The 26,289-nt window shown below is 41.9% G+C and overlaps 1 protein-coding gene across 17 annotated transcripts in view; it reads left to right on the top strand.

Moving 5' to 3' along the window:
• ZNF487 (zinc finger protein 487) overlaps positions 1–8,145 on the top strand; it is a 70,706-nt gene extending 62,561 nt beyond the window's left edge. For 5 of the 17 annotated variants that reach the window (XM_045399836.3, XM_065520631.2, XM_065520641.2 and 2 more), the window contains 4 exons: positions 1,584–1,673; positions 1,715–1,751; positions 2,011–2,106; positions 6,991–8,145. In XM_045399836.3, the coding sequence (XP_045255771.2) occupies positions 1,718–1,751; positions 2,011–2,106; positions 6,991–7,475 (615 nt within the window). In that variant the 5' untranslated portion in view covers positions 1,584–1,673; positions 1,715–1,717 and the 3' untranslated portion in view covers positions 7,476–8,145. Of the gene's footprint in view, positions 1–1,583; positions 1,752–2,010; positions 2,107–6,990 lie in introns of all 17 variants that reach the window. The other 12 variants (XM_045399837.3, XM_065520637.2, XM_065520644.2 and 9 more) reach the window with 7 other exon arrangements.
• Positions 8,146–26,289: the final 18,144 nt, after the last annotated feature.

Consider the following 26,289-nt stretch of genomic DNA (forward strand, 5'->3'; position numbering starts at 1 on the left):
AGCCTGGATGACAGAACAAGACCGTGTTTCAAAAAAAAAAAAAAGCAGGGGCTGGGTGCGGTGGCTCAAGCCTGTAATCCTAGCATTTTGGGAGGCTGAGGCGGGTTGAGGTCAGGGGTTTGAGACCACCCTAACCAACATGATGAAACCCCCTCTCTATTAAATACAAAAATGAACCAGGCCTAGTGGCGCGCCCCTGTAACGCTAGCTACTCAGGAGGCTGAGGCAGGAGAATTGCTTGAACCTGGGAGGTGGAGGTTGCAGTGAACTGAGATCACGCCATTGCACTACAGCCTGGGTAACCTTCCTGGAGCCCCAGGTACTTGGGAGGCTTAGGCAGGAGTATTGCTTGAGCCCAGGAATTCGAGGCTATAGCATGCTATGATCATGCCTGTGAATGTACTCCAGCATGGGCAAAACAGCAAGACCTGGCCTCTAAAAGGAAAAATGATTTATTACCTATATTTTGAGACAGGAGTCTAGCTCTGTCACCCAGACTGGAGTGCAGTGGCATGATCTTGGCTCACTGCAACCTCCACCTCCTAGGTTCAAGTGATTCTCCTGTCTCAGCCTCCCTAGTAGCTGGAATTACAGGTGCGCACCACTATGCTTGACTACTTTTTGCATTTTTAGTAGAGACAGGGTTTCACCACGTTGACCAGGCTGGTCTTGAACTTCTGACTTCAAGTGATCTGCCTGCCTTGGCCACCCAAAGTGCTGGGATTACAGGCATGAGCCACCACGCTCAGCCTAGGTTTTTTTTTAAAATCAATTTTCTTTTTTAATCAATTCTGCTAAAAGGCTGCCACCTCACAGATTGACTACCAGGCCACCACACAGGATCTTAGGAGGCCAGGCTCCTCCCCCCTGCACAAGGCTCAAACTTCCCCTGCCTCCACCTCATTCTCCCAGTACGCAGGTGGGTCCTCAGTCTGTTGCAGGCATGTGCAGACAAGACCCTGGGCAGATTCCCTTATCTGCAGAAAAGCATCTGGTGTAAACACTTGTGGGGTTGGTCGGAGATTCTCCGGGGACCCCCCCTTATCTACCTCCTGCATCTATCACTAGCGGGACCTCATATAATTTTTGTATGAATTAAGAAAGTAAGCTGGGCATAGTGGTTCACATCTGTAATCCCAGCACTTTGGGAGGCCAGGGCAGGAGGATAGCTTGAGCCTGGAGTTCAAGACCAGCCTGGGCAACATGGTGAGATCTTGTCTCTACAAATAAAAAATTAGCTGGGTGTGGTGACGTGTGCCTGTTGTCCCAGCTACTTGGGAGGCTGAGGTGGAAGAATTGCTTGTGCCCCAGTGGTCAAGATTGCAGTGAGTTGTAATCATGCCACAGCACTCCAGCCTGAGTGACAAAGCGAGACCCTGTCTGAAAAAAAAAGCAATCAATATACCAGCAGAGTCCTCATACCAGGATTTCTCATTTTCCTACAATGTATAATATTAATAGTAGGCATCTTATGTAGCATTTTCTCTTCAGCTATCAACAGTGAACATGGCAAGGTGTTAGATCTCACACATGTTGTGTGTTCTCCACTTCTGATCACTATAGAATGAAATGTACTGTTCTAGGGATCAGTGTCCTTCAGTGATGTGGCTTTGGGCTTCACCCAGGAGGAGTGGCAGCATCTGGACCCTGCCCAGAGGACCCTGTACAGAGATGTGATGCTGGAGAACTACAACCTCCTCCTCTGTACAGAGACGTGATGCTGGAGAACTACAGTCTCCTCCTCTCAGTGGGTAAGGATTGTGTAATTTAAAACTCCAAATAACATTTATTTCCTTTTTAGCTGCTGATTGCAGATGGTTTCTTTGTATGATTATGAGTTAAAAGCTTGAAACTCAGGAGTTGAAGCTTGATTGATCCCTTTTGGGCACTGTAAAAAATATCTGTGGTGTTTTCCGTAATGAAATGCTCAAGTGGACCTATTTTTGTGCAGACACAGCTTTGTCCTCCACAGGCTATCTGGCCCACGTCCTGTGTCATTTTCATTCACAGGGTATTGTATTACCAAACCAGTGGTGATTTGCAAGTTGGAGCATGGAGAGGTGCTGTGGATATTAGAGGAAGAGTCCCCAAGTCAGAGCCACCTAGGTGAGTTAATAAGTATATAGGAATCTATAATCCCAGGGAGAAATTGGATCCTAGGGAGATAGTTCACATATTGACATTTTGAAATTTTTCAGGAATACATTTTTAGAGTTACCAGAACTTTGGAAGTGACTAAGAAGAGCTGGCCTGCTTGCCTCAGATGTATATATTATTACACACCAGCAGATAACAGCTAAATGATCTTTGTTTTCTTCCAAAAACTTAATCCTTGCCTCTCTCAGTTTTGTCAAATGAATGTCATTTGACTCTTCCTTCTATATCATTTCAGTTATCTTCTTTTCATCATATATTATGTATTTATTGAATACGTATTAATTTGGCAGCTACGATGTTGGCAGTTCCATCTGTGTTAGAGATATAGCTCTAATACCATGGCTGTGTTCTATTGGTAGAAAAGAATGAGATGTAGTGTGCGCTTTGTGGAAGGGCCTTTTTGAAGTCAGTAGTTTAATAAACACAGATTTGAATCATGTGTCAGTGGAATATTCTGGCCAGATGGTATATCCTGTGTCGTGAACCTTAGGCCAGAGTGTCATTTGTGCAGGACAGCAGTGAGCCGGGCTGGGTGGAAGTCGGGGTAATGGGGAGCATGTGAGAGATGCTGTCAGACAGACTGCTCACTGGGGTGCTATATATTTGGAATTTGTAGCCAAAACAGAATTTGCTGCTAAATTGGATTATGGGCATAAGAAAAAGCTAATAAGCATGATCTCAAAGGTTTTATACTGAGGCACTGGCTGTGTGATGATACCATTAACTGGATGGGAGAAAATCGGGAGAAACAGTTTTGGGAAGAAATAAGAGATAGACACATAAATTTAAACAAACATTTTTTGTATAAAATAGTAATGATGCCCAGTTGGATGTAAAACAATAAAAATAAAATACTGAAAAATAATCCAACATGTGAATCAGTTACCAGTTGATCTGAATTGTGTTCTAAAATCCTTGTTTTTTTTTCTTTTTCTTTTTCTTTCTTTTTTTTTTTCTTTTTTCTTTTTTTTTTTTTTTTTTGAGACAGCCTCTCTCTGTCTCACAGGCTAGAGTGCAGTGTTACAATCTTGACTCAGTGCAACCTCTGCCTCCCAGGCTCAGAGATTCTCATACCTCAGCTTCCCTAGTAGTTGGGACCACAGATGGTGTGTATCACCACACCTGACTAGTTTTGGTATTTTTAGTAGAGATGAGGTTTTGCCATCTTGGCCAAGCTGGTCTCAAACTCCTGGCCTCAAGTGATCTGCCCCGCTTGGCCTCCCAAAGTGCTGGGATTACAGGTATGAGCCACTGCGCCTGGCCTCTAAATTCCTTTCGTTGTTAAGAAGAAATACTGTTGCATTAAATATAAATGGTAACATGTAATGAGTAAATGCTAAAAGAAAGTAATATGTGTAATTTCTAGACTTTTAAAAAGAAGAAAATGGAAAAGAAAAAAATTAAATGTATTGGATTAGACTAAAAAAAAAAAAAAAAAAAAAAAAGACCAATGAGGCCGGGCTTGGTGACTCAGGCCTGTAATCCCAGCACTTTGGGAGGCCGAGGCGGGTTGGTCACCTGAGGTCAGGAGTTCGAGATCAGCCTGACCAGCACGGCAAAATGCCATCTCTACTGAAAGTACAAAAATTAGCTGGGTGTGGTGGTGGATGCCTGTAATCCCAGCTATTCAGGAAGCTGAGGCAGGAGAAACTTCAACCTGGGAAGCACACATTGGCGCGAGCAGAGATCGTGCCACTGCACTGCAGCCTGGGTGACAAGAGCAAGACTCCATCTCAAAAAAAAAAAAAAAAAATGAAAGAGTGGGGAAAGGCCGGTAAAAATTAGAACAACTGGAAACTCTTAAGTGAAAAAGAGAAAACCAATCCAGTTATTTTAGAAGTCATAATACAGTGAAAGGGGCTAAACCATCTTACAAAAAGATGGATATTGTCAAATCAAAAACCAAGTTATATAAGCTCAGTGCGGTGGCTCACTCCTGTAATCCCAGCACTTTGGGAGACTAACCCAAGAGGATTGCTTGAGGTCAAGAGTTTGAGACCAGCCTAGGCAGCATAATGAGGATCCATCTGTACAAAAAATGAAAAATTAGGCCAGGCACGGAGGCTCCTGCTTATAATCCCAGCACTTTGGGAGGCCAAGGTGTGCAGATCACCTGAGGTTGGGAGTTCGAACCAGCCTGACCAACATGGAAAAACCCGTCTCTACTAAAAATACAAAATTAGCTGGGCGTGGTGGTGCATGCCTGTAATCCCAGCTACTTGGGAGGCTGACGCAGGAGAATCACTTGAACCCGGGAGGCGGAGTTTGTGGTGAGCTGAGATTGTGCCATTGCACTCCAGCTTGGGCAACGAGAGTGAAACTCCTTCTCAAAAATAAATAAATAAATAAATTACCCAGATATGGTCGTACACCAGTAGTCTCAGTTTTGGGAGGCTGAAGTAGGAGGATCGCTTGAGCCCAGGAGTTTGAAGCTGCAGTGAGCTATGATCATGCCACTGCATTCCAGTCTGGATGACAGAGTAAGAGCCTGTCTGTAACAACAAAACAAAAATCAAGCTATATGGAGTTTGAGAATCATATATGAAATGTGAACAGGAAACCTTAGAATATAAAAGAAGTATAAATGATATATGGTCCAAATAATAAACAAAATAGAATGTTACCTCTCAGTGGACCCAAATTTAGCTTTTGAGTTTATTTTTGACACAGTTCTTTTTTTTTTTTTTTTTTTAAATGAGATGGAGTCTCGCGTTGTCTTCCAGGCTGGAGTGCAGGTTGATCTCTTTTGATCCTATCTGAAAAAAAATTTTTTTTTCTAACTTAGATAAACAGAGAAAATTTATATATGTGTGTGTGTGTGTATATATATATATATATATATATTTATTTGTGTGTGTGTGTATATATGTATCTATATAAACTTGTATTGATGGGGTCTTGCTGTGTTGCCCAGACTGGTCTTGAACTCCTGGCCTTAAGCAATTCTTCCACCTTTGCCTCCCAGAATGCTAGTTTAGAGGCTTGATCCACTGTGCCTGGCCTACTTATATTTTTTAATTGAATGAAACTCATTCTGTTTTTGCTGTTATCGTTTGAGTTAATTGGTCCCATTTATAATCTAAGAAGCATGATACTATTTTAGTGATCTATTTTTCTAAAGTTTGAAACATTTTGCTATGTTATTTCCTTAGCAATTATTTCAACATTACTCATCAGTTATGTCCAACTGTGGTAAAATAAACTAAAATAGAAAATAATAGAATGATGGAATTGCTTATAAGGATAATACAATAGTGAAGATCACTGTCACTATTATATCATCCTTCAGTTTTCTTATTGAGCTGCTTGAAGTATTGCATCACTTATGACAAAAATATAAAAGAAGCCTGGAGAAACCTTATTTGTAGTTTCTTTCTTTCTTTCTTTTTTTTTAATTTTGTTTATTCATTTCTTTTTGAGATGGAGTCTCACTCTGTTGCCCAGGCTGGAGTGGAGCGGTGCAATCTCAGCTCATTGCAACCTCTACCTCTCAGGTTCAAGTGCTTCTACTGCCTCAGCCACCCGAGTAGATGGGACTACAGACACCTACTACTGTGTCCTGGCTTTTTTTTTTTGTATTTTTACTAGAGATGGGGTTTGCCATGTTGGCAAGGCTGGTTTTGAACTCCTGACCTCAGGTGATCCTCCTGCCTTGGCCTCCCAAAGTACTGGGATTACAGGTGTCAACCATTGTACCTGACTCTTCCTTTTCTTTTTGTTTTGTTTCTTTTCTTTCTTTCTTTTCTTTCCTTTCTTTCTTTTTCTTTCTTTCTTTTTTCCTTCCTCCCTCCCCTCCCCTCCCCTCCCCTCCCCTCCCCTTTCCTTTCCTTTCCTTTCCTTGACACTGAGTCTTGCTCTGTCACCCAGGCTGGAATGCAGTGGCATGATCTCAGCTCACTGCAACCTCTGCCTCCTGGGTTCAAGCAATTCCCCTGCCTCAGCCTCCTGAGTAGCTGGGATTACAGGTGCGCACCACCACACCTGGCTACTTTTTGTATTTTTAGTAGAGATGTGGTTTCGCCATGTTGTCCGGGCTGGTCTGGAACGCTTGACTTCAGGTGATCCACCCTCCTCGGCCTCCGAAAGTGCTGGAATTACGGGCGTGAGCCACTGCGCCCAACTCTCTCTCTCTCTCTCTCTTTTTTTTTTTTTTTTTTTTAATAATTCAATGGGCACAGTTGAAGTTGAGAACTTTTATTTTCTTCCGTTAATTGCAAAGAGTAGAAAATTGACAAGAGGAAGTCTCTTCACAATTATTAGGCAAATCAGAAGATGAAGCAGAAGCATTGTAGACTCTAGTAATTACAGTGTAATTGATCATATAAGTGAAATCTCAGACTATGAGTTACATGATGATATTCTAGATGAATAAACGTATGCATATGATCCTGTTATAAGAACAGCCTGGGTCGGGTGCAGTGGCTTATGCCTGTAATCTCAGCACTTTGGGAGGCCGAGGCAGGTGGATTTCTTGAGCCCAGTAGGTCAAGGCTGCAGTGAGCTGTGATGCTGCCACTGCATTACAGCCTGGGCAACAGGAGTTTGAGACCAGCCTGGATAACATGGCAAAAAACTCCATCTCTACAAAAAATACAAAAAATTAGCCAGGCATGGTAGTACATACATGTAATCCCATTTACTCGAGAAGCTGAGGTGGGAGCATCACCTGAGCCTGGGAAGTTGAGGCTGCAGTGAGCCATGATTATACCACTGCACAATCCAGCCTGGGTGACAGAGCCAGACACTGTGCCAAAAAAAAAAAAAAAAAAAAAGCATGTGAATATGTCTCCTTTTCATAAGAAATATATTAACATTTATAATTCTTGTTTCTAGACTGCTGCATAGATGATAACCTGTTGGAGAAGAGACAGGAAAATCAAGACCAGCATTTGCAGAAAGTTGATTTTTTCAGCAACAAAACACTGACTATGGACAGAAATGGTGTATTAGGAAAAACATTTTATCTTGACACAAACCCCATTCTATTAAGAAAAATACGTGGCAACTGTGACTCATATAGAGTGAATTTGAATTATATTTTGGAATTAATTATTAGTAATAGAAGCTCCTTTATAAGGAACCCTTCTGAGTGTAATGCACATGGGAAAGTTTTCCTTTGTATGAAGCATGAAAATCCTTATGCCAGAGGGAAACCTTTGGAATATGATGGAAATGGGAAAGCCGTCTTTCAGAATGAGGACCTATTTAGGCATCAAACTCTGAAGCAGTGTTTTGAATACAATCAGTGTGGGAAGGCTTTTCATGAAGAGGCAGCCTGCATTACCCATAAGAGAGTGTGCTCATGGGAGACCCTGTGAATATAATAGACATGTGAGAGCCTTTCTGATAGACCAATATTCATTGTTCATCAGATAACTCACATAAGGGAGAGTTCCTATGAATTCAATGAATGTGAGAGGAGGTCTGGTGAGAAGCCACCTGTAAGTAAACACCACAGAGTTAATGGAGATGGAACACTATGAGTGTAATGCGAGAGAATAGTTTTGGCAAGAAATCACTCCTCATTCTACGAAGTTACAGAGGAGAGAAAACTTTTGACTGTAATAGAGATTTGAAAGTATTCTGCAAGAAGCCAAATTTCACTCAGCATCAAGAAACACGTATAGGAAAGAATGCCTATAAAAATCAGCATGCTAGTACATTTTGCTATAAGCCAAAGCTTTCTGTATATCAGAAAACAGATAGAGGAGAAAAACTCTATGAATGTAGTGAATGTGGGAAAACTTTCTACTAGAAGTCATCCCTCACAGCACATCAGAGAACACACACAGGGGAGCAACCCTATGAATATAATGAAACCTTTTACCAGAATCCTGACTTTGCTAAACATCAGAGAGACAACATAGAGGAAACCCTTGTCAACATCCTGAAGGCTCAGAAACCTTCACCTTCTTGGACTCATTCTATAGCAGAAACAACCCAGGTTGGGGTGAGAACACCCAATAAAGATGAGAAATCTTTTGCCTAGAAGTGATGTTTCATTGAACAGCAAATAATTGACATTTTATCTTTTTTTCTTTTCTTTTGTTGTTATTTTTTTGAGACAGAGTTTCGCTCTTATTGCCCAGGCTGGAGTGCAATGGCGTGATCTTGGCTCATCGCAACCTCTGTCTCCCGGGTTCAAGCGATCCTCCTGCCTCAGCCTCCCAAGTAGCTGGGATTACAGGCGTGCGCCACCATGCCTGGCTAATTTTGTATTTTTAGGAGAGACGGGGTTTCACCATGTTGGTCAGGCTGTTCTTGAACTCCTGAGCTCAGGTGATCCACCCACCTTGGCCTGCCAGAGTGTTAGGATTACAGGCGTGAACCACCACCCCCAGCCCTTCTTTTTTTGTTGTTTTTTGTTTTTTTTTTGAATCAGAGTCTCACTCTGTTGCCCAGGCTGGAGTGCAGTGACACAATCTCAGTTCACTGCAGCCTCCTCCTCCCAGGTTCAAGTGATTGTTGTGCCTCAGCCTCCCAAGTAGCTGGGACTATAGGCATGTGCCACCATGCTCAGCTAATTTTTGTATTTTTTGTAAAGACAGATTTTTACCATGTTGGCCAGGGTGGTCTGGAACTCCTGACCTCAAGTGATCTGCCCACCTTGGCCTCCCAAAGTGCTGAGATTACAGATGTGAGCCACCATGCCTGGCCAATAATTGATATTTTTATTTATTATTTTTTTGAGATGGAGTCTCACTCTGTTGCCCAGGCTGGAGTGCAGTGGGGTAATCTCGGTTCACTGCAACCTCCGCCTCCTGGCTTCAAGCGATTCTTCTGCCTCAGCCTCCTGAGTAGCTGGGATTACAGGTGTGTGCCACCAGACCCAGCTAATTTTTGTATTTTTAGTAGAGACAGGGTTTCGCCATGTTGGCCAGGCTGGTCTTGAACTCCTGACCTCAGGTGATCTGCCTGCTTTGGCCTCCCAAAGTGCTGGGATTACAAGCATGAGGCACCGCACCTGGCCTTTATTCTCTTTTTATTCTTACCTTAGAATCACAAGATGGTAGTGCAGGAAGAGTATACAGTATTTAACTATTTCTGCCTTATTTGAAAGATAAAATATATGGAGCCTGAGAGAATCAGTGAATTATTACAGGTCACTCCTTTGTTACTGATCAAGATAAGAGTTTATTCCGGGCGCGGTGGCTCACACCTGTATCCCAGCACTTTGAGAGGCCGAGGCAGGTGGATCACCTGAGATCAGGAGTTCGAGACCAGCCTGGCCAACATGGGGAAACCCCGTCTCTACTAAAAATACAAAAAATTAGCTGGGCGTGGTGGCAGGTGCCTACAATCTCAGCTCCTCGAAAGGCTGGGGCAGGAGAATCGCTTGAACCTGGGAGGTGGAGGTTGCAGTGAGTTGAGATCGTGCCACTGCATGCCAGCCTGGGCAACAAAGCGAGACTTTGTTTCAAAAAAAGAAAGTTTCGTGGTTTCTTTATTCCTTTGCACAGCTGAAACAAGTCTTATCAAAAGAGTATGAAACTGTAATGAAATTCGAACAAATACTAAAAAATCTTTTTTTTTTTTTTTTTTTTTTTTGAGGCGGAGTCTTCACTCTGTCGCCCAGGCTGGAGTGCAGTGGCACCATCTCGGCTCACTGCAAGCTCCGCCTCCCGGGTTCGCGCCATTCTCCTGCCTCAGCCTCCGGAGTAGCTGGGACTACAGGCGCCCGCCACCGCGCCCGGCTAATTTTTTGTATTTTAGTAGAGACGGGGTTTCACCGTGTTAGCCAGGATGGTCTCGATCTACTGACCTCGTGATCTGCCCGCCTCGGCCTCCCAAAGTGCAGGGATTACAGGCGTGAGCCACCGCGCCCGGCCTAAAAAATCTTGTACTGAAGCATTCATTCTCTTTTTTAGAGTTTCTGTAAATTGTTCAACAATATTCCCAGTATTATATTCATAGGAAAACAGATAAACAGTACAACCTGAGTGTTTCCTACCACATCAGTTTTAATGAAGACACTTTTATATTAGGATCCTGTCATTTATAAATTGTTTGTATTTTAAATTTTTTTGTGTCTTAGTGACATAAATTGTTAATCATTGGGATACATGTGTTTACTTTCACCCAGTGAAAAATTGCATGTCTAAGCTCAACACAATCTGGTCATAGAGATGTCTCCACATTGTTCAAATGGTCTCTTCTGTGTAGCATTTTAGGAAGTTGGATCCAGGAGCAGCAAGGTGGGCCAGATTTCTCCTAACTTTATTCTTAGCTCCTCTTTCCCAGCATTACCTTTACATTTTCCCAAGACCAGTAGAAAATGAACAAATCCCAGGTGAGTTGTTTAGTTGTTATTATCAGCTTTATTTATAATGCATTGTATGAGGCTTTTAAGGGTCATTAGAATGGAAATATAGAAATCAACAGGAAAATAGACAATAGCAGACTGATAGCATGATTTAATATATAGGTAAGTACAAGTTTTATGGTCTTTCATAGTTATCAAAATTGAGCTGTAAATTTGAATATTTTTGATAGCCATTGCACAAGGCAGACATCTGTCACATGATTTATATTTCCATAAAGAAAAACAGTATTATGAATGGGGCATGAAAACTTCCTGGCAGTGAGTCTGAAATTGTTCTCTTTTTGCACTCTGGATGGGCCATGAAGTGTACAACCTTCCAATAACTTCAATAAAAGAAATTCAGCCTCTTTCAGTAGTTCTTCAGTGGGAACAAAGGACTCAAGAGCTTTGAGAAAACTCAGTGAATATAGGTTTTCAGAGAATCAAAATATTGTAGTCTGGTATAGTATGTAGATTAGTAGAGTAACCACTAGCCATATGTGGATATTGAAATATGATTAAAATCTGTTTCATAAGTCACATAGTAACATTTTAAGTGCTTAGTTGCCACATGTGGCTAGTGGCTACCAAGTTGGACAGCACTGCTCTAAGCCATTTTCTGGTGTTGCTGCTTGATACAGGGAAAAAATATAGAGTATCTGGAGGAAGAAATCAAGTGCATCTTCAGACTATTTCAGTAAATGATTTTTTTCCCCATTTAGGTGTATTTATGGGGTAGTATAGACAGTTAGCAGTTACACTCTCTGGCATTTGTGCCTGTAATTCTATTTCACATTTCAGACCTTTCTGAACAAACCAGAAGAGGTAAAGGAACTGAGAAAGTGTGATTTACGGTATAAATTGAAATGGATATATTATGTTCAAATATTAATATAATAGTTGATAAACCAAGATTCAGAGCAAAACCAAAATACATTACAAAAAGTATGAATGGCTGAATTTCTTATCCAAGACAGACTATCATACCGGGTTTAAAAAACCAGAATACAGCCATATTGTTTCTTTTTTTTTTTTTTTTTTTTTTTTTTTTTTTTTTTGAGACGGAGTCTCATGCTGTTGCCCAGGCTGGAGTGCAGTGGCGCGATCTCGGCTCACTGCAAGCTCCGCCTCCCGGGTTCATGCCATTCTCCTGCCTCAGCCTCCCGAGTAGCTGGGACTACAGGTGCCCACAACCGCGCCCGGCTAATTTTTTGTATTTTTAGTAGAGACGGGGTTTCACCGTGGTCTCGATCTCCTGACCTTGTGATCCGCCCGCCTCGGCCTCCCAAAGTGCTGGGATTACAGGCGTGAGCCACCGCGCCCGGCTATATTGTTTCTTAAAAACATGCTTTTAAGAAATCTAAAAGGCTGGGCGGGGTGGCTCACACCTGTAATCCCAGCACTTTGGGAGGCCAAGGTAGGCAGACACCTGAGGTTGGGAGTTTGAGACCAGCCTGACCAACATGGAAAAACCTTGTCTCCACTAAAAGTACAAAATTAGCTGGGCGTGGTGGTGCATGCCTGTAATCCCAACTACTCGGGAGGCTGAGGCAGGAGAATCGCTTGAACCTAGGAGGTAGAGGTTGTGGTGAGCCGAGATTGTGCCATTGCACTACAGCCTGGGCAACAAGAGTGAAACTGCTTCTCAAAAAAAAAAAAAAAAAAAAAAAAAAAAAAAAATCTAAGAGATGAAGGAAGGAAAGCAAAGAAATGGGAAAAATGTTTTTGGCAAAAGCAATTAAAAGGCAAATAAGAGCACCTTTATTTATATCAAAGTGGAACTTGTACCCATAATGGTATGAAAATAGATATCACACAATGATAAATAGCAAAATTAGACAAGAGGATAAAAGTCATCTTTTTATGTAGCCAAATAGAAAAGCAGCTGCTACCTTGGTTATTGAAAACTATTAAGAGAGGCAAAAACCTCTTTCAGCTTATAACAGATCAAAGAGGTTAAAAATAAGGCAAGATAGCTAACTATCCTGTATTCTACCCAATGGAATATTTTACTCTTCAAGGAAAAATTGCAAAGATTGAAGAGATAATCATACCTAAAATTCAGTGGTATTTATTCTGTGTCAGATGGTTTTCTAAATATCTTAAATTTATATAATCTAATCTCAACAGCAAACGTGTAACATAGATATCATTGTTTTCCCAAAATAAAACTGAAGTAAAAAGATTAAGTGCCGTGCCTATTATGGGATCTAGGTCAACAAATTTTTCATCCCTCTTTTTTCATCATTACATCATATTCTGGTCACTAAGAACATTTTTTTGTTGTTTTTTTGATACAGAGTCTTGCTCTATCACCCAGGCTGGAGCGCAGTGGCATGATCTCAGCTCGCTGCAACCTCCACCTTTCAGAATCAAGCGATTCTCCTGTCTCAACCTCCCGATTAGCTGGGATTACAGGCGCGTGCCACCATGCCTGGCTAATTTTTTGTATTTTTAAATGAGATGAGGTTTCATTGTGTTAGCCAGGATGGTCTAGATCTCCTGACCTCGTGATCTGTCCACCTCGGCCTCCCAAAGTGCAGGGATTAGAGGCGTGAATCACCGTGCCTGGCCCAGAAAAATTTTTTTCTTTTTTTTTTTGAGATGGAGTTTTGCGCTTGTTGCCCAGGCTGGAGTACAATGGCGTGATCTCCGCTCACTGCAGCCTCCGCCTCCTGGGTTCAGGCAATTCTGCCTCAGCCTCCCAAGTAGCTGGGATTACAGGCGTGTGCCACCACGCCTGGCTAATTTTTTGTATTTTTAGTAGAGACAGGGTTTCGCTGTGTTAGCCAGGATAGTTTCCATCTTCCGACCTCAGGTGATCCCCCCGCCTGGGCCTCCCAAAGTACTGGGATTACAGACGTGAGCAACTGTGCCTGGCCCGAACATTTTTAATACTAAAAAATCGAAATTTGTTAAGAAGTAGAATTTTGAGGCCAGGCGCGGGCCCACGCCTGTATTCCCAGCACTTTCGGAGGCCAAGGTGGGCGGATCACCTGAGGTCAGGAGTTCGAGACCAGCCTGGCCGACTTGGCAAAACCCCGCCTCTACCAAAACTACAAAAAAAAAAAAAAAAAAAAAAAAAAAGTCCGGCGTGGTGGCGGGCGCCTGTAGTCCCAGCTACTCAGGCTGAGGCAGGAGAATTGTTTAAGCCGGGAGGCGGAGTTTGGAGTGAGCCAAGATGGCTCTACTGCACTCCAGCCTGGGTGACAGAGCAAAACCCTGTCTCGAAAAAAAAAAAAAAAAAAGAATTTCAAGATAATACATCCTTAATTGTGAGCTTTAAAACTGAAAGGAATAGATAGATTACTTATGATATATAATCATAAAATAAGTCATCCCTTAAATAAAACTTTGGACTTAAGATAAATCCAAATTATTAATTATCTGGAATAAATCGTAAGGCGAATACATGACAACTTTAGGGCAACAAGTAAATTTATTGCAGAATACTGTAACTTACTTTTAAAACTAAACTGAAAATAATTATGAATTATATATTTGCTCAAATAAACTGGAAAAAAAGCAAAGCAGGACAAGGTTAGGATAAAATCATAAATGAATATAATTAAAACATAATAAGGAGCAAAGCTAAATGTAAAACTAAAAGCAGTTTGTTGCAACTGGTCATAAAAGTGATTAAATCTAAAGTTGGCATTAATAAGGAAGCAAGGTAATAAAGCAAAAATATAAACAACTTTGAGAAAGTACACCTAATAGCAAAATCTTGTAACACAACAAACAAAAATCACAAAAAATATAGGGAGACTACATCGAGGATTATACCAAAGAATAAATACAGCATGTTCTATTAGAATATCCTCTCCATGAAAGTAGTAATTTTGATCACAACAATCTTTCCAACACTGTAACAGCAGATGCTCAATATATATTCACTGAATAAATGACTGACCAAATAGGGTGTATATCAAATAACGTATGGCTTCTTCAACAATAAGAAACTTACAGGAGGCCGAGAGTGGTTGCTTACTCCTGTAATCCTAGTACTTTGGGAGGATGAGGTGAGAGGATCACTTGAGGCCAGGAGTTTGAGACCAGCCTGGGCAACATGGCAAAATCCTGTCTCTACAAAAAAATATGAAAAAATTAGCTGGGTATGGTGGCCTATGCCTGTAGTCCTGGCTACTTGGAAGAATCACCTGAACCCATGAGGTCAATGCTGTGGTGAACAGCGATCACGCCAGCCCAGGCGACAGAGACAGACCCTGGCTCAAAAAGAAAAACCAAAACAAAAACACTCCCCAACTTCTTGGAGATACTACATCAACACATTTAACTTGAATACAGAATAATTATATGAAAGTCACTGGGCTGGGTGCAGTGGCTCATGCCAAGGTGGGAGGATTGCTTGAGGCCAGGAGTTCAAGACCAACCTGGCCAACATAGACTCCATCTCTAAAAAAGTGAAAAAAACTTAAAAAGTCACTAGCTAACAGGTAATTAGATACACGTTTATTTATTTATTTTTATTTATTTGTTTTTTGAGATGGAGTCTCGCTCTGTCACCCTGGCTGGAGTGTAATGGTACGATCTCAGCTCACTGCAATCTCTGTCTCCTGGGTTCAAGCAATTCCCATGTCTCAGCCTCCTGAGTAGCTGAGATTATAGCCACCGGCCACCACGCCCAGCTAATTTTTGTATTTTCAGTAGAGACAAGGCTTTACCATGTTGGCCAGGCTGAGCTTGAACCCCTGACCTCAGCTGATCTGCTCGCCTCCACCTCCAAAGTGCTGGGATTACAGGCGTGAGCCACCATGCCTGGCCTAGATACAAATGTTAAACATGTTAGCCAATAACAAGTTGCAAATAGAAATGGAAGAAAAATGGGAATACTTGTAATGTCAAAAATGAAAAATTAGACATAAATTTAGTTTCATTGAGAAAAGTACATTGGAGCAAAGTCCTGAAGGAGGAATCATAAAAAATACTAAATCCAATAGAAGGCTTAAAAAGAGAAAAAAGATCAAAGAACAGCTGGAACAAGAAGAAAGATAGAAACAAATAGGTTACAGACTTAGTCACATCAGTATTCATGTTACATATAAATGCCCCAAATATCCAAAGGCAGATATTGCCAAATTGGATTTTAAAAAAAGCAATGCCCATTTATATACTATAGACAAGAAGCTCATATTCATATAAAGACAGAAATAGCATAAAAGTAGAAGGATTGAGGCCAGCGTGGTGGCTCATACCTGTAATCCCAGCACTTTGGGAGGCCAAGGCAGGCGGATCTCTCGAAGTCAGAGGTTTGAGACCAGCATGGCCAACATGATGAAGCCCCATCTCTACTAAAAGTACAAAAAAATTAGCGGGGCATGGTGGTGGGCACCTGTAATCCCAGCTACTTGGGAGGCTGAGGCCAGAGAATCTCTTGAACCCGGGAGGCAGAGGTTGCGGTGAACCAACATTGAGCCATTGCGCTCCAGCCTGGGCACAGAGCAAGACTCCGTCTCCAAAAAAAAAAAAAAAGTAGAAGGATTGTACAAGGTATACCATGCTAACACTAATCAAATTGATATGCCAAGCTAACACTAAACAGACAGATTTCTCTTTTTTTTTTCTTTGAGACCGAGTCTTGCTCTCTTGCCCAGGCTGGAGTGCAAGGGTGCCATCTCGGCTCATGGAAACCTCCACCTGCCAGGTTCAAGTGATTCTCCTGCCTCAGCCTCCCCAGTAGCTGGGATTACAGGCAGCTACCACCATGGCCAGCTAATTTTGGTATTTTTAGTAGAAACAGGGTTTCACCATATTGGCCAGGCTGGTCTCGAACTGCTGACCTTGTGATCTGGCTGTCTTGGCCTCCCAAAGTGCTGGGATTACAGGCATGAGCCACCGAGCCTGGCCTAAACAGACAGACTTCGTATCAGATTAAATATCAGACAGGATATTTCAAAACAGAGCATTACAAGTTGAGTATCCCCAACCTGAAACCTGAAATGCTTTGAAACTTTTTGAGCACTGACATGATGCTCAAAATAAATGTTCAGAGGAGCATTTCAGATTTCAGATTTTTGCATTAGGGATGCTGAAGCTGTTTACAAGTAGAAGGCAAATATTCCAAAATCTGAAAAGATTCAAAATCTGAAACACTTCTGGTCCCAAGCATTTCGGATAAGGGATAGTCAATCAACCTGTATCAGGGCTAAAAAGAAACATATAATGATAAACAAGTCAAGAGGACACAAAAATCCTAAATGCTTATCTACCTTGTAGTTCTATAACTTTTGCTTATTTGTCTTGTAGTTCTATAAAAATCCTAAATGCTTATCTCCCTTTTAGTTGTATATATTCTTCAAAATATTCTTCAAAATATGTGAAACAAAAAGTTACAGAACTGCAAGGAAAAGTAGACAGTTGCACAATTATAGTCAGAGACTTTAAAATCCTTAGTAACTGATAGAACAAATAGAAAACTCTGGACCGGGTGCGGTGGCTCACACTTGTAATCCCAGCACTTTGGGAGGCTGAGATAAGTGGATCACCTGAGGTCAGGAGTTCAAGACCAGGCTGGTCAACACGGTGAAATCCCGTCTCTACTAAAAAAAATACAAAAAATTAGCCAGATGTGGTGGCATGTGCCTGTAATCCCAGCTACTCAGGAGGCTGAAGCAGGAAAATCACTTGAACCCAAGAGGCAGAAGTTGCAGTGAGCCGAGATTGTGCCATTGCACTCCAGCCTGGGCAACAAGAACAAAACTCTGTCTCAAAAAAAAAAAAAAAAAAAAAAAAAGAAAAGAAAAGAAAAGGAAAAGAAAAGAAAAATCTGTAAGGGTATACAATATCTAAGGAAAACTATCAACACAACTAACTTGACCTAACATTATTACTACACACTATAACAGAATATACATTATTTTCATGTGCACCTAGGATATTTACCAAGACAGATCACATTCTGGGCCATAAAACAAATCTTGATAAGTATTAAAGGATTCAAGTCATGCAAAATAGGTTCTCTGACCACAGTGGGATTAAATTAGAAATCAGTAATAGAAAGCTATGGAAAAATAACCAATCATTTGGAAACTAACACACTTCTAAATCACCCATAGGATGCAGTCAAAATTGAAATGGAAATTGTAAAGTATTTTGAACTGACTGAAAATGGAAGTGCAACATATGAAAATTAGTGATATGTACTAAATAGTATTTAGAATTTATAGCAGGCCAGGCACGGTGGCTGATGCCTGTAATCCCAGAACTTTGGGAGGCTGAGGCAGACAGATCACTTGAGGTCAGGAGTTCGAGACCAGCCTGTCCAACATGGTGTAAACCCCGTCTCTACTAAAAATATAAAAATTAGCCAAGTGTAGTGGCGGGTGCTTGTAGTCCCAGCTACTCGGGAGGCTGAGGCAGGAGAATTGCTTGAATCTGGGAGGTGGAGGTTGCAGAGAGCCGAGATCGCGTCGTTGTGCTACAGCTTGGGCAACAAGAGCGAAACTCCATACTGCCCCCCCACCTCCCCCCAAAAAACCCGAAAGAATTTATAGCATTAAATACTTGTTAGTAAATAATTTCATTTCAGATCTATTTTTTGTAAACAACATATGGCAAGATATTCAAATAAATATATTTGAATATAACATAATAAAATATACCGTTGACTCTTGAACGACACGGGTTTGCACTATGTGGGTCCTCTTACACATAGATTTTCTTCCATCTCTGCCACCCGTGAGATGGCAAGACCAACCCTTCCTCTTCCTCCTCCACCTCCTTAGCCTACTCCACGTGAAGATAATGAAGATAAAGACCTTTATGATGATCCAGTTCCACTTAATTAATAGTAAATATATTTTCTTTTTCTTACGATTTTGTTAATAGCATTTCTTTAGCTTACTTTATTGTAAGAATATAGTATGTAATACTTATACCAAGTATGTATTAATTGACTGTTTATGTTATTGGCAAAGCATCTGATCAACAGTAGGCTACTAGTAGTTATTTTGACTGCGAGGGATAGGGGCAGTGGCAGTGCCTCTAACCCCTGAATTTTTCTTTTTCTTTTCTTTTTTTTTGAGATGGAGTGTCACTCTGTCACCCAGGCTGGAGCACAGTGGCGTGATCTTGGCTCACCACAACCTCTGCCTCCCAGGTTCAAGTGATTCTCCTGCCTCAGCCTCCTGAGCAGCTGGGACTATAGGCATGCCCCACCATGCCCAGCTAATTTTTATATTTTTAGTAGAGACAGGATTTCACCATGTTGGCCAGGCTGATCTCAAACTCCTGACCATAAGTATTCTGACCGCCTTGGCCTCTCAATGTGCTGGGATTACAGGTGTGAGCCACCACACCTGGCCAAGATCTGTTATTTCTTACTCCGTCTCCCCTCTTCAGCTTCCTCTTACCTAGACTGGATTGGCAGCTTGTTAGTGTTTCTGTAGCACTTTCCTTGCAGAGATTACATGGGCCCTGCCCATTTCAATACATCTGGTTTTGGGCCCATTATATGAAAGATTATGTATAGGATTCCCAAATTGCAATTCTTTTTCTAAAATTCCATTGTCTTTTTTGTTCTACTACTGCAGAGGAGAAAGCTGAAGCTAGGATACCTCTCTTTCCTGTGTAGTCAGCTCTTCTTTCATCTGGAACTTGTGAGATTTTGTCCTTGTCATTCAGAATTATATAAATGTATGTGTCAGTGTGCCTTTTACATTAACTCTAGGTTGGTATTTTTCTATTCTTTCAATTGTTTAGATATTTCATTCCACTCTTCTTACTTATGTGGATTTTGAGAATTTTGCTGTAATTCTTTTCCTTTTTTTCTAGTGTTCTCCTCCCCTCCTACCCCCTGGTGGGTTCTTTTAAGATTTTCTCTTTGTCTTTGATTTTAAGATTTTCTCTTTGTCTTTGATTTTCTTTGAACGTGATATGTCTAATTGTGTGTTGTTTTTATTTTTCTTGGTCCTTGGTGTTTTCTGAGCTTTCTGGATCTGTCATTAGTTTTGGGATGTTTTGGCCATTATTACTTCAGATATTTCTTCTTCATTCTCACTTGCTTTTCTTTTTGGTATTTTAATTATGAGTATGTTATACCTTTTGATGTTGTTCTACAGTTCTTAGGTTTTTTTTTGTTTTTTTTTTTTGTTTTTTTTTTTTTGAGACAGTCTTACTCTGTCCCCCAGGCTGCAGTGCAGCAGTGCGATCTCGGCTCACTGCCACCTCCACCTCCCAAGTCCAAGCTATTCTCTTGCCTCAGCCTCCCAACTAGCTGGGATTACAGGTGTGTGCCACCATGCCCAGTTAATTTTTGTATTTTTAGTAGAGATGGGGTTTCACCAGTTTGCCAAGCTGGTCTGGGGCTCCTGACCTCAAAAGATCCACTCGCCTCGGCCTCCCAAAGTGCTGGGATTACAGGCATAAGCCACCGCGCCCGGCCTTTTTTTTTTTTTTAATGCTATTTCTCTTCACATTTCACTCTGGGAAGTTTCTGTTGACCTATCTTGACCTATTTTCCCTCCTTTGCTAGTTCTGAGAGTGGATCTTTCTTGGATTTTCTCCATAAGAAATTGGTGAGGTTCCTAGAGGGGAGCTCCATGAATGTTTGTACCCTACTAAGACTGTTGTTCCCAGGAGTTTCTCACATTCAGCCTCTAGCAGTTTTCATATTAAACATTTAAGTGCCCCTACCAATTTATGGCTCTAGTAGCATCTGCTCCAGGTAAGCAGATCTTGGCTGTGACTCTGGATGTACCAGCCTCTCCACATTTTAAGGCGTCGGTTTGACTTGCAACCTCAATTTTTGATGAGTTCAAGGAAAGTCATTGACTTTGTCTAGTTTTTCTTGTTGTAAGGATGTAAGTGACAACTTCTAGGCTTTTTATAAGTCAGAGCTGAAACCAAAGTGTTTTTCATTAATTCTGATCTCTTTTATTAATGTATCTTTCAATATAAAGACCCAAATCTTTAAACTCAAAATATCTTAGTTTTTTTTTTTTAATTTTGTTTTTTTTTTTTTTTTTTGAGATGGAGTCTGATCTTGGTTCACTGCAACCTCTGCCTCCTGGGTTCAAGCGAATCTCCTGCCTCAGCCTCCCGAGTAGCTGGGATTACAGGTGTGCACCGCCATACCCAGCTAATTTTTGTATTTTTAGTAGAGATACGATTTCACCATGTTGGCCAGGCTGGTCTGGAACTCCTGATCTCAAGTAATCTGCCCACCCCGGCATCCCAAAGTGCTGGGATTACAGGCGTGTGAGCCATGGTGCCCGACCTTAATTAGCTTTGGATTAATTCTCTTCCATCTGTTCCTTTAATTTCCTGGAACTCTTAATATTTACATGTTGGGGCCTCTGGTTATGTCAGCCAAACCACTGTCTTTGTGTACTAATTACTTAGCTTGGACTTAGTTTCTCAGGATTTTGGTTTATTTTAAATGGGGATAGTCATTGCTTTTTTCATTTTCGTTTTGGGGATAATGTCTCACTTTGTTTCCCAGGCTGGAGTGCAGCGACATGATCACAACTCACTGTGGCCTCGACCTCCTTGGCACAAATGATCTTCCTGCCTCAACCTCTTCAATAGCCAGGACAGCCATACCTAGCTAATTTTTTCAACTTTTTGTAGAGGTGGAGTCCTTCTATGTTGTCCAGGCTGGTCTTGACCTCCTGGGCACAAGCAGTCTCCCCATCTCAGCCTCTCAAAGTGCTGAGGTTACAGGCACGAGCTGCTACGCATGGCTATTGTCCTTTTCATGAGCAAGGCAGTATCTTTCCTGAGTCTTTGACAGACAGGCTGTCTCTTGAGCAGGTGACACCCAACAGACAGTAAGGGACAAGTCAGTTTGTACTTTTGCTGGTGACAAATCAGTTGGAAAACTTACTCTTAGATTCTGAGGAAAGAAGGTTTGGATCTGCTTGTGTACTTGGCAGTCTCTATCTTCTGTTCTTTGTTTTAGGAGATTTTTACAATTTTTTCATACACAGCAGGTCCTTGAATAACTTCATTTGGTTCAGTGTGATTTCCACCAATGTCATTTCATTATAATGTTGATGAGGAAAAAGATCAATTCCTGGTTGAGGACCATTTACTGTATAGAGTTTACATGTTCTCCTAATGTCCACGTGGGTTTTTCCCAGCTATCCCAGTTTCCTCCCACATCCCAAAGATGTACAGGTTAGGCCAATTGGTGTGTCTAGATTGTTCCAGTCTGAGTGAGTGTGGACAGGTATGTGAGTGTGCCTTGCGATGGGATGGTGTTCTGTCCAGGGTGGGTTCCTGCCTTGTGCCCTGAGCTGCCAGGAGAGGCTCTGGCCACCTGAGACCCTGATCTGGAATAAGGAGGCTGGAAAATGAATGAATAAATCCAAATTATTATAAAATACAAATCTGTAACGTATGCAATAATCATACAGATGCACAACAGCAGATGACGTGGCATGAAAGTACTCAGGGAGCTGGTCACATTTGTGATTGTTTTTGAACTTTGTGGTTGGGGGAGGTGCTTTTATGATTTTTGCTTTGTAAACACTTATTACTTGTTTTAACCTATCACTTCTATGACCACTATCACTCACTGGTTTACCAAAAATCAGGTAATTATACTTCTTGTTTTTTATATTTTTAAAATTTATTTTTTTCTGTGGGCAGCCATCTTGAGGAGCGCTGGGCTGGGCCCCAGGGGGTTGCTGGCTGTTTTTCTTGTTTTTATTAATCTTTCTTAAATGTATGTATAGTTCACATTTATTTCAATGCTTTAAGTGTATTGAGTCTTTATTTAGAAATTTTATGATAGTTTTGTGACCAGAAATATACCATAAGAACTTAACTCTTGTTTATATCAACTAGCCTGTGGTAAAATTGGTTTCCTTATATGCCATTTGGCTTAATTGCAATTTCTAAGAACCTGTTAACGACGATAAATGAGGACTTATTGTACATACATTAATATTGTATTTCATGCCTTCAATTGAGAGGTTTGATTTGGGGCTTCACAATTTAGTGTGAAGTTTTTCAATTTTTGAGAATTCTTTTTATTTTTTTTTGAGACAGAGTCTCGCTCTGTCACCCAGGCTGGAATGCAGTCCCACGATCTCAGCTCACTATAACGTCTGCCTCCCAGGTTCAAGTGATTCTCCTGCCTGTCAGCCTCCCTAGTAGCTGGGATTACAGACGTATGCCACCACACCTGGCTGGCTATTTATTTATTTATTTATTTATTAGTAGCCATTTTGGCCAGACTGGTGAGACTTTTTTTTTTTTTTTTTTCCTGAGACGGAGTCTCACTCTGTCTCCCAGACTGGCGTGCAGTGGTGTGATCTTGGTTTACTGCAACCTCTGCCTCCTGGGTTCAAGCAATTCTCCTGCCTCAGCCTCCCCAGTACCCGAGATTATAGGCACGTGCCACCACGCCCGGCTAATTTTTGTGTGTATATATATAGTAGAGACAGGGTTTCACCATATTGGCCAGCTGGTCTCAAACTCCTGGCCTCAGGTGATCCACCCACCTCAGCCTCCCAGAGTGCTGGGATTACAGGCGTGAGCCACCGCGCCTGGCAGATGAGAATTCTTATTTTCCCATGGCTCCTTGTAACTGAAGTCAGTTTTACTTTAAGTAGTTTTCTATTCAAATACGTAAGAGTATAATTTGGAATTAAAAGCAGATTTTCAAGATTTGGGAGGCTGAGATGGGAGGATCGCTTGAGGCCAGGAGTTCAAGACCTTGTCTCTACAAATAAAAAATAAAGGCCAGGCACAGTGGCTCACGCCTGTAATTCCAGCCCTTTGGGAGGTCAAGGTGGGCAGATCAGTTGAGGTCAGTAGTTTGAGACCAGCCTGGTCAACATGGTGAAACCCCTGTCTCTATTAAAAATACAAAAGTTAGCCAGAGGTGGTGGCAGGTGCTAGTATGATCCCAGCTACTTGGGAGTCTGAAGTGGGAGGATTGCTTGAACCTGGGATGTGGAGGTGAGCTGAGATCACACCACTGCACTCTAGCTTGGGCAACAGAGCAAGACACTGTCTCAAAAAAAAAAAAAAAATGCTCCTCGGGAGGCTGAGGCAGGAGAATGGCATGAACCCAGCAGGTGGAGCTTGCAGTGAGCCGAGATCGCGCTACCGCACTCCAGCCTGGGCGACTGAGCAAGACCCTGTCTTTAAAACAAACAGGCCAGGTGTAGTGGCTCATGCCTGTAATCCCAGCACTTTGGGAAGTCAAAGGCAGATGGATCACCTGAGGTCAGGAGTTTGAGACCAGCCTGGGCAACATGGTGAAACTCCGTCTCTAATAAAAATGCAAAAATTAGCTGGTGTGGTGGCAGGCGCCCGTAGTCCCAGCTACTTGGGAGGCTGAGGGAGGAGAATTGCTTGGACTCGTGAACTGGAGGTTACAGTGAGCTGAGATCGTGCCACTGCACTCCAGCCTGGGTAACAGACCAAGACCCTATCTCAAACAAAACAAAACAAACAAAAAGAAAATAAATAAAACAAACAAACATATTTTCTGCCATTTCTTCCTGTGATTTTTCCCTCCATATTCAGTTGTTTTGCTTATCTTAGTTCTTACTGTTATAGCCTCAATTTTCCTAAGGCAGCTCTACTTCTTCTTTTTTTTTTTTTAGATGGAGTTTCGCTCTTGTTGCATAGGCTGGAGTGCAACAGCACAATCTTGACTCACTGCAACCTCCACCTCCTGGGTTCAAGCAGTTTTCCTGCCTCAGCCTCCCAAGTAGCTGGGATTACAGGTGCCAGCTACCACACCTGGCTTTTTTTTTTTTGAGATGGAATTTCACTCTTGTTGCCCAGGCTGGAATGCAATGGCATGATCTCGGCTCAACACAACCTCCGCCTCCCAGGTTCAAGCTATTCTCCTGCCTCAGCCTCCTGAGTAGCTGGGATTACAGGCATGCACCACCATGCTTGGCTAATTTTGTATTTTCAGTAGAGATGGGGTTTCTCCATGTTGGTCAGGCTAGTCTCGAACTCCCAACCTCAGATGATCTGCCTGCCTTGGCCTCCCAAAGTGCTGGGATTATAGGCATGAGCCACCATGCCTGGCTTTTTTTTTTTGAGACAGAGTCTTGCTCTGTCCCCTAGGAGCATGATCTCGGCTCACTGCTACCTCTACCTCCCGGGTTCAAGCGATTCTCCTGCCTCAGCCTCCCGAGTTGCTGGGACTACAGACATGGGCTACTATGGCTGGCTAGTTTTTAATTTTTGTATTTTTAGTAGAGATGGGGTTTCACCATGTTGGTCAGGATGGACTCGAACTCCTCACCTCAGGTGATCCACCCGCGTCAGCCTCCCAAAGTACTGGGACTGCAGGTCCATGAACCGCCGCGCCCAGCCTCTACTTCATTTTTTATTCATTTTCTATAAGTGAATAACTCTATGTTTAGTGTAGGTTGCTAATTTTATTGTTATGTTTTGGAGAATTTTATTCTTATTCTTTGTGTCCTGTTCTCCAGGCACCTGTGCGGGTTCCCTCAGACCTGGCCCCAGTACTTTTGCCTTTCCTTGGGAGCCATCTGATTCACTGCTGGTTTCAGCAACCACCAACATGCCAGCGACTCCCCAGTCCTCAGCTTCATTACGGGCTTCCCTTCTGAGCTCCAGAACCACTCATCCAGCTGCCTCCTGAAGATCCCTGCCTGCCCGTTCCACAGACACTTGAAGCACAACATGTCCGAGACCCCTCTAGCCCTTACCTTTTGTCCAACCTCTTTCTTTGCAAATGGCACCTGGATTTACCTGGAGGCTCATAAAGAGGCTCTGGGAGATAATTTCCCCATCTTTCTTTTGCACCATGAATTTGGGACCAATATCTCTTAAGGTCTTATTTTGTAGGATCAATTCTTCTTTCCAGGAGTTAGCTAATATCATTTGTAAAGAGCCAGATAGCGAATATTTTATGCCTTGTGGACCAAGAAATAAAATCAAGGGTACATGTAGGACTTACTGAGCAAGAGACAAAAGAAATTTCCACCAACTTTTTTGTTTGTTTTTGTTTTATTTTGTTTTGTTTTGATGTGAGGTCTTCGGCCTCACTCCGTTGCCAGGCTGAAGTGCAATGGTGTGATCATGGCTCACTGCAGCTTAGACCTCCTAGGCTCAAGTGATTCTTCCACCTCAGCCTCCTGAGTAGCTGGGACCACACAGCACCATGCTGCCACATCCCACCACGAGTTACTAATTTAAAAAAATTTCTGTGGTTTTGCCACATTGCCCAGGCTACCACCAAGTTTTGTTGATGAAATTCAGAATGTAATCATGATTGTGGTATAGTGTTTTGCAATACAGGTCTACTAATGAGAAAAGTGGAATTATTTTGGGGTGGTTAACATTTTGCTTTGTTCTTCATTAGTATTCTATGTCATCAAAATCTATTGCAAATCATCACCTGCTAATGTTGAATTGTAATGAGCTTTCACATATTTCATCTTTGAAAATGTGTTTCACATAGGTACTACCAGTTACTGACATCAGTCCACAAACATGATTTTATTTTATTATTTTATTTTATTTATTTTTTTTGAGACCTAGTCTTGCTCTATCGCCCAGGCTGGAGTGCAGTGGCGCGATCTCGGCTCACTGCAAACTCTGCCTCCCAGGTTCACGCCATTCTCCTGCCTCAGCCTCCCAAGTAGCTGGGACTACAGGCAACCGCCACCACAGCCGGCTAATTTTTTTGTATTTTTTTTAGTAGAGATGAGGTTTCACCATGTTAGCCAGGATGATCTCAATTTCCTGACCTTGTGATCCACCCACCTCAGCCTCCCAAAGTCATGATTTTATTTTTAAAAAATAAATGTAATGTGTATTTTTGAGGCTTACAACATGTTATGGGATATATATAGAGAGAGATAGTA

Source organism: Macaca fascicularis, chromosome 9 (assembly GCF_037993035.2).
Source record: "Macaca fascicularis isolate 582-1 chromosome 9, T2T-MFA8v1.1".
Classification (NCBI taxonomy): Eukaryota; Metazoa; Chordata; class Mammalia; order Primates; family Cercopithecidae; genus Macaca; species Macaca fascicularis.